Source organism: Cupressus sempervirens, chromosome 9, assembly GCF_028749045.1.
Source record: "Cupressus sempervirens isolate cs-2001-9-10 chromosome 9, ASM2874904v1, whole genome shotgun sequence".
NCBI lineage: Eukaryota > Viridiplantae > Streptophyta > Pinopsida > Cupressales > Cupressaceae > Cupressus > Cupressus sempervirens.
Genome location: NC_143126.1, coordinates 281693680 through 281702986, shown reverse-complemented (window position 1 = coordinate 281702986; position 9307 = coordinate 281693680). Strand labels below are relative to the sequence as shown.

The window sequence follows — 9307 nt, the reverse complement described above, 5'->3', positions numbered from 1 at the left end:
CAATAGTGAACTGAACATTTCTCTTTTTGAATTGAAGAGAGATTTTGTTGAGATATTTAATTTAATAAAATGAGATATGCTCTCATAATTACTTTTTCCATTTAATTAAATAATCTTTAATTAATTAGGGACACTTTTCTTATTTAATTAAATAACTTCATTTAAGTAATTAGGAATTGCTTCTCATTTAATTAAATAACTTTGTTTAATTAATTAGAAGTAAGTACTCCATTTAATTAAATAATTTCATTTAATTATTTCAAAATTCTTTTCAAAACTAGTCAACTCAAATCAACCGTAGTTAAATCTAGTCAACTTTTTGTCAAACTTTATCTTTGCGTATGTGAATATGAGCAAATGTGAGTATGAATTCTAGCAACAATTTGATGCAAATTCTCATTCAGCCTTTCAAAATGAAGAGACCCTCATCTCTTCATTTTGAAAGGTTGAATGAGAATTTGCATCGAATTGTTGCTGGAATTCATACTCACATTTGCTCATATTCACATACGCAAAGATCAAGTTTGACCAAAAGTTGGCTAGATTTAACCACGATTGACTTTAGTTGACTAGTTTCGAAAAGAATTTTGAAGTAATTAAATGAAATTATTTAATTAAATGGAGTACTTACTTCTAATTAATTAAACAAAGTTATTTAATTAAATGAGAAGCCATTTCTAATTAATTAAATGAAGTTATTTAATTAAATAAGAAAAGTGTCTCTAATTAATTAAAGATTATATAATTAAATAGAAAAAGTAATTATGAGAGCATATCTCATTTTATTAAATTAAATATCTCAACAAAATCTCTCTTCAGTTCAAAAAGGAAAATTTCCAGTTCACTATTGATCAAAAATGAGTTAAATCAGTTAACTCCTTTTTCAACTCAAATTGAATCAGTTAACTCCTTATTTTACTCAAATTAAATCTGTTAACTCCCTTTAATTTGAAAATCTTGTTTTATGACTGAACTTCACCTTTAATCCTAACCGTTGATTGAAATCAATCTCAACTGTTGATGAATTTGAAGAAAATCTATTTAAGAGCCCCTCATCTCTTCATTTTGAAAGGTTGAATGAGAATTTGCATCGAATTGTTGTTGGAATTCATACTCACATTTGCTCATATTCACATACGCAAAGATCAAGTTTGACCAAAAGTTGACCAAATTTAACCATGGTTGACTTGAGTTGACTAGTTTCGAAAAGAATTTTGAAATAATTAAACAAAATTATTTAATTTTTTTTTTGAAGAAGAGAGGTAAAAACTTTATTGAAAATGAGATCAAATCAATACAAAATAGAACAGGGCCTAAACCCTAGGAAACACTAGAAACTACAGAAAAATCGTAGAGGCAAAATCAACTCTCCCTTATTCCACTTACATCCTCTGACAATGTTCTGTCCAAGTCTTGATGTAACTCACCTGGCAGGTGCTCCCACTCATCAATCCGCCAACCATCTACATTTCCAGATGCCCACTTTGCCAAACTATCAGCTGCCCTATTCCACTACCTTGGAATATGGGTATAAGACACTAAATCCATCATAGAACTAACCTGTAAAATCTTTTGCACTATCAAAGATAGCTCCCAACTTACATCCGAACACTTCCTCTCAAGTAGAAGATTCACAAGAACCTGAGAGTCAGATTCACAAATCACCTTGCACCACCCCAAAGCATATGCCCTCTGCAACGCATAAAGAATAGCCAAACCTTCCATTCTATTAATAGTTTGCATCCCTTTATTGACTGAGAATATAAAAACCACCCTTCCAGAAGAGTCCCTGCCAATCCCACCTATACCAGTAGGCCCTGGGTTTCCCCTAGATGAACCATCAGTATTAACTTTCAAAATGCCATCCGGAGGGGACATCCACTTCCCTATCCTTTGGACTTTATGTTTCCCCCTTCTGCCTCTCCTAACAGAGGCCAAGTCTGGAGAAATTCCTTGAATTCCAAACCTGTCAACCATTACAGCCTTGTCCCTCTCGAGAGGCATCACCACCTCTCTTTTAGCTAAGACTATGTCCTGAATCATTCCCAGGATTCTACTCCAAACTTGTTGAATCCCCAAAGCTTCACCCCGAAATATTCTTCGATTTCATTCCAACTAGACTTGCCAAAGCAAAAAGGTAGGACCAGTACACCAAACATCCTACAAAAAGGAAGCCAGGGATGGGGGCCTCCCCAGTCTCAACCAAAACTTTGTCAGAGAGGAGGCGTGAATGCACGAGCATTTCCAAACCTCTCACCAGAAATGCCATAACTGTAGAGTGAAAGAGCACTGGAAGAATAAATGCATAGAGTCTTCTTCCCCACTACTACATAGAATACATCTCAACAGGCTAGAAAAACCCCTCTTCTGAATATTGTCCCCATGTCAGACAGCTGTTCCAAGCCAAGGTCCAAATAAAGTAGTTACATTTTGGCCAAGAAAACTGATTCCAAACTTTCTTCCACCAATGAACCTCCCCTCCAACCAGTTGTTGGGAGAGAAACTCCTGATAAGCAGAGGAAATAGTATAAATGCCCTTGGGATTAGGGGACCAGGCCAACACATCCACACCACAAAGGGCATTACAGTCCCACCCCGAAAGAATGAATTGGAGCTCAGCCCGCTCCGCTTTAGAACCAAGAATAGGCCACTCCTCCAGATTCTTCCACCTTGCCTCCACCAGTTGACCCTGAGGGGAAAAGGATTTAAAGTCGCACACTCTAGACCATCCAGCATCATAGAAACTCTGAGCTAGCCTGTGCAAATGAGGATACTAAACAACCAAGGGAGGATACCCATCCCAAGCATCATGCTAGAACTGAGCCTCTGAGCCACTCTTGTAGATCCAGTGTAAGCCACCCTTAATGAGTGCTGCTCCTTTCTTGAGAGTACTCCAAATCATAGAGCCTTTCCCACACAAGCCATACCGAGGAATATCATTATGGGGGATCCCTGGAAGGTACTTCAAAGACAAAATCCTAGCCCAAACCTGTTCCTTTTCCACACACCAACCCCAATACAATTTAGCAGCCAGAGTAGTACCAGTCAGCACTGATTGTCGTAAGCCAAGACCACCAAACCGTTTTGGACTACAGACAACCTCCCATTTGACAAGACTCCATTTGGTTGAAGATAGATTACCAACCCATAAAAATTGTCTTGCTAAGGAATCCAATTCCCTAACAAAGCTCAACAACGCCACCTGAACCATACTCCTATAGAGAGGAAGAGCTTGAACCACAGATTGAATTAGTTGGACCCGTCCCACAAAGGAAAGCCAGCAGTGAGTCCAACGAGTAACTTTGGCCTGAAACTTATCAAGAATAACCTGCCATGATTCCTTAGAATGCCTACCACCAGAGATAGGAATGCCGAGGTAGAACATCGGAAGACTTCCAATTTGGAATATGAGAATATGAGTGATTCTCCTCTGAATAGAAGGTGGAGTATTAAAGAAATAAATGGAAGATTTGTCCTCATTAATCATCTGACTTGAAGTAGCAAGATAAACATTCAACACTCTACGTATATTTGAAGCCTCCCGAACGGTAGCCATACCCATCAAGGTTGTATCATCCAAAAACTGTAGGTGAGATTGCACAAGGAGACCTCCACCCCATTGCCATCCTTAAATAAAGCCCCCTTCCACATTATTATTTATCAACCGGCCCAGACCTTCTGCCAAAAGAAGAAACAAATAAGGAGATAGGGGATCGCCTTGTCGTAAACCCCAAGAAGCACCAAAGAAATTAGAGTGTTCCCCATTAATCAAGACTGAGAAAGAAGTCGAATTCACACAACTCAAAACCCACCGAATCCATTCCTCCTCAAAACCAAAGGCACCTAGAATCCTCTGAAGAAAGGAGCAACGAACTCTGTCATATGCCTTAGCCATGTCCAACTTAATGAACATAGCCTTGTCTTTAGAATTGGCCATAGAGTGAATAGTCTCAGTTGCCACAACCACCCCATCTAGGATCTGACACCCCATCACAAAGCCACTCTATTCTTTAGAAATTAACTTGGGAAGCCACTTTTTTAACCTATTAGCTATTAGCTTAAATATAAATTTATAAACAACATTGCATAGAGAGATAGGGAGAAATTGACTAATCTGATCAGCCCTTTCTTCCTTGGGGATGAGAGCAAGGAAAGTAGAATTCAGAGCCCAGAGCATTTTCTTGTTTCTCTGGGATTCTTGAACAACTACCAGTAAATCTATCTTGATAATATCCCCAAATTCTTGGAAGAACTCAATCGGAAAGCCGTCCGGACCTGGAGCTTTTCCTTTCTTCATTTGGAAAACAGTCCCCTCTAATTCCTCCAAAGAGATGGCACTCATAAGATGCTCTTTCATGTCCAAAGAGACTAAAGAAGGAATAAAAGAAAGGACCTGGGCCTCTTCAACCGAGTCCCCTTGTGAAACCTCCCTAAATAAAGACTCAAAATACTATATAGGTTCGCTGAAAATATCCTGAGAAGAAGAGAGCGTCTCTCCCCTAGCATTCACCAAGGTTGATATGGAGTTACCATGTTGTTTGGCCTTAACTGAATTGAAGAAGAAAGCAGTATTCTTATCACCTTCTTGAAGCCATATAATACAATCTTTTTGTTTCCAGTAGATTTCCTCTCTCAGTTCCCACTCCTCCAAAGTTTTCAGAGCCCTAGCTTCCTCCTGCAACAAATAATCTGACACTCCCTCTTCCCTTAACAACCTGGTAATATCATTCAACTCAGCCTGGGCCACATATTTCTCTTGGAAAATATTACCAAAGCAATACCTGTTCCATCTTTTAAGCTGAAATTTAACATATTGTAGGAGTTTAGCAAAGATATACATTGCTGTACCAAAGGCAGGTCTACCATCCTTCCACCACTCAGCAACATAGCCATATAGTTTAGGGTCCCTTAACCACATAATATGGAATTTAAAAGGTGGCTTCTGAGGCAACCAGTTGGAGGAAATAACTAACTTAATGGGCCAGTGATCCGACCCTTTGCAATCTAAAATCTCAGACCTGGATGACCATAATCCACCCACCCAAAAACAAGACACCATGAAGCGATCTAGTCTTTCTGCAATGCAATTATCTCCTATTCTTCTATTATTCCAGGTGAACTGGCCATTACTAGGCTTGATATCAACAAGATTGAGTGCCAAAATGTTATCCCAAAGAAGCACAGAGGAGGGCTCAAGTCTTGCGATACCCCCCCATTTTTCAGAGAGATCTAGAATAGCATTAAAATCTCCAGCAATAATCCATGGCAGATAAGGAAAAAACCCATAAACAAAATGAATATTATTCCATGTAAGGATCTTACCTTGGAGCTCAACAAGGGCATAGACGTTGGTGAGAAGAACAGACTCTCCTGATTCGTAGCATAGAGAGACCAAGGAAATAGAAGATCTAAAGGATATCCACCACATAGGCTGGATCTTTCGAGGGTTCCAAAGGCAAGCTACCCCTCCTGAAGATCCCTGCACTCCAATGCACTGACATTGACCATTCTTCCACAATTTAGGAGCTATTCTTTTTCTCCAATAATTCACATTTAATTAATTATAATCAAAATATCAAAAATCATGATATTTTATTAATTTTTTCAAATAAATAATTTATTAATTAAATCTATTTATTAAGACTTAATTAATGGAAAATTCACCATAGACCTCCAAGATAAAATATGTGTAATGCCCTGCCAAAGGATCCAAAGAATTTTACTAAGTTTGCCAAACAATTTTTACAATTTTTTTTTTTAAACATGAAAGATAAAAGCATTCATAACATTTACGGAAGTAATAGCAACAATTCAAATGAAAATAAACATAACATATATACATAACAGGCTGTATTCTTTAAAGATCCCTTAACGTTGTATCACATCTAAATTAACTATTCATCTAATATCCTATCCTTATGAAATAACAATGATACATCCAATATACTTAAATAATATACAAGTGTCCTTTGTAATTATATTTTAGTTTAGCTCAATCATCTACTGTACATATCACAGGGTATGAAAAGCTTAAAAGAATAAACATCCAAGTAAATAAAGTACATCATCATTATCTAATATTAATCCATGATACAATAACCTAAATGAAACCACATATCATACATAATACATCATCACAAAATATATAAACATCCATCACAGAAGATAACCATATATCACAAATATAAATAACTAAGTGCACGGTTCCTCCCAATTGTAAATAGCATCATTAGACCATCATGGATCCTAGCCATCCCTTCGTGCGTAACATTCCAAAGCACCGAAGAGATCATCGGTATTAACATAGTCGGAATGTCACTCTTAAAACATCCTACTAATATGCAAAGTAAAGCATAATAAATCATCAACTAACATATGCAGAGTAAAGTAAACATCAATATAAGAAACATACCAGTAAATACATCCATCATAAGGTATATTATCTATCATAATGCTCCAAGAACATAATGAAGAATAAATACCAACCAAGATACTCCAGCCACGGTGTCTCAGACGGATCTCAAATGATAAGAGTGAAAATGCACTACCACCCAACTGCGTGGAACCTAAGTGGTCCACTCCCACTGTGCTGACGAGATAATCTCAAGTCTCAAATAGGATATCAATACACATAGTATAAAAAGTTTAGGAATCTTAAAAGTATACTAACTCAAAGGTTCCAACACACATAAAATTGACATCTAATTCTCAGAGGCACACAAAGACATGTAGGAAACCTACTCTGCAAGCGGGAAAGCGTCATCGCATTTATCACGTACAAGTTACCCTGGCAGTTAGCTAAACTCCACGGGTCCATAGTGATCTCATGCAGCCACTAGTATCCTCTCATACTGACAAGACATACAACGGAATGCACGGTCGCAACCATGCATTCTCACTACTCCCATCCTAGCCTGTACAAGCACTCAAGGCATGGGCGAGAACATCAACAATTATCTTTTTAGGTTAATTTAATCCTCATTTAGTGTGTAAATGTTATCACTTATTAACCAAACTTACAATGAGTTACCCTGGTAGCCACTTAGGGCCTTGGTCCCCATTGCAAGCCACTTCCTAACACTACAAGTAGATTACCTACCCTAAGCTCATGGAATCATAAATCTCAAAATCATAAAAGATAATCCATACTAAAATTATCTAATATGCATAAAAGCATTAAATATCCATAATAAGAATCATCAAATCTCCAAGACAAGAATCATCAAATCTCCATGAGCATTTGAAAAAGCATCCATAGAAAATCATGACCACAACAGTTCTCTATTGGCAACTGAAGGCATCACTGATAATCATAAGTATCAATTGGTTCTCAATAACCAGAATATATCTCAAGATAAATGGTTCTCAACAAGCAACCAAGAATATCTCAAAATCATACTGATCAAAAACTCCAAAAAGGTTGAGTTAAACATGTCACAACATGACATCATCAAAAAATAAATCCACATTTCAGTCCCATCATGGCGACTAGAAAGTAATCCAAGGATAACTGATCGATGGCTCAAAAATGATTAGCTCAAGCATCTCAGATATATATACATCTCAACTTCACACATGAAGGCTGAAGAACAAATAAGAGCATACGATCACATAACCATGGTTGGGCTTATAAAGATCAAGATCAAATAAGATCAACATGCCATCACATCTCATAACCCCCAAGCCTCATGTAACAACCTAGGACTGGTCAACACTAGTTTTATATAATACACGATGCAAACACATGTTTTGGTTTACTAAATTCACATAGTTGAATAATGTGTAGGGGTTTCCAGTTTTCTATTTGTAAGTATACTTTCAAGTGTATAAAGTTATCATTTGACTTACAAGTCAACCCATTTGTTCCTTGATAGCATTATTCTAAAAATAACTTAAGGATAATTATTCACTAAACTGATCATCATTGACCTTAATTAAATTGCTTTCTTTATTTAACTAAGATCTATATTCTAATTGATTAACTCTCCTTCATAAATCAAGGATCATTATTCATTTATAAAAGAACCAATTATCAAACTAAGCAGAATTATAACTTTATTAAAATGATCAGTTACATCAATCAATTAACATAGGTCCATATTCTAATAGTCCTTAATTAAATATTACTAAGTCTTCACCATTAAAACATCTAAGGTCGTTATTCAAGTCATGAGAGTACGACTTATCAACTTCAATGTAAATACTTCACAACTTTGCTAGAGGAATTGATATTAGCATATCAATTAAAACACTATTACATAACTTTATTATTAATTAAATCTAATTAACTCTAATTAATTTAATTAATAATTACATATCCAATGCAACATTCCAATTAATATCAGTTGACTAATGAATAATTATAATTTTATAAGTTAAAAGTCATCTATAATTTAGTACACAAATATTCATATTCATAGTTCAATAATAATAACTTGTTAATAGTTAATAATAGGCTATATTAAAAATTTTATTAATAAATCTATAATGACCACATTCATCATTCTTTCAACAATGTTCCCATTTTATTTTAATAATAACAAGTTATAATAAATCTCCAATACCAAGTATTATTATCTCAAATAAGTTTTTCCTATGTACGATAATTCAATTAATTAATACTCCAAATTATTAACCAATTCAATTTGATTAATATCTTTTACAGTATTTTAATCATTAACTAATCTCCTCTAGATTAACTCTGATCGTATTAATTGATAACTATTTAAACTATTTACACTATTATTTATTAATAGTTTGTTAGTCCCAACAAACATTAATAAATAATAAACTCATCAAAACTATTATTAATCGATATAGAGAATTTTACATAAGCTTCATTAGTTAACTCTTAATACCATTAAGGTATATCAATAATTTAGTTAATAATATATAATGTGTTAATAATATCATAGTAATTCAAATTATAACAATATTATAATAGTGACTTCATGTCAATTAAATCTTAATCCATTATCATTAAAGTCTCTTCATTTAAAAACGTAATATAAAATTACCATCTCTAAATTATTTAATATATATTAAATAGCATTTAATATACATTACAAAAAGTCCACTATATAAACTATATTTAAAAAAATCTCTTTTCTTTCATCCATTTACTTAGATTGACTAGTAATTAATTACACTTTTTCTGTAGTGCCTTCCCTTGGTTCACATTTTGTTATCATTGCTGAACTCTTTTAGAACTAATTTTATGTTGTTGGTTAGCAGCATTCTTTTGAGATTATCGGATATTGTGCTATGGATTCAGTTTATTATGTGATGAGATTGCTTAGACTCTACA

General features: G+C 34.9%; 2 protein-coding genes across 2 annotated transcripts; both read right to left on the bottom strand.

Moving 5' to 3' along the window:
* Window positions 1-3628: 3628 nt before the first annotated feature.
* On the bottom strand, window positions 3629-4357 carry LOC149538541 (secreted RxLR effector protein 78-like). Its single transcript, XM_089802478.1, has 2 exons — window positions 4124-4357; window positions 3629-3979 (listed from the first exon to the last, which is right to left on the bottom strand). Exons 1-2 carry the CDS (start codon window positions 4355-4357, stop codon window positions 3629-3631), a joined length of 585 nt encoding a protein of 194 aa, XP_089658604.1.
* A 93-nt stretch (window positions 4358-4450) lies between these two features.
* Window positions 4451-5059, bottom strand: LOC149538540 (uncharacterized). Its single transcript, XM_089802477.1, has one exon. It carries the CDS (start codon window positions 5057-5059, stop codon window positions 4451-4453), a length of 609 nt encoding a protein of 202 aa, XP_089658603.1.
* Between the last annotated feature and the right edge of the window lie 4248 nt (window positions 5060-9307).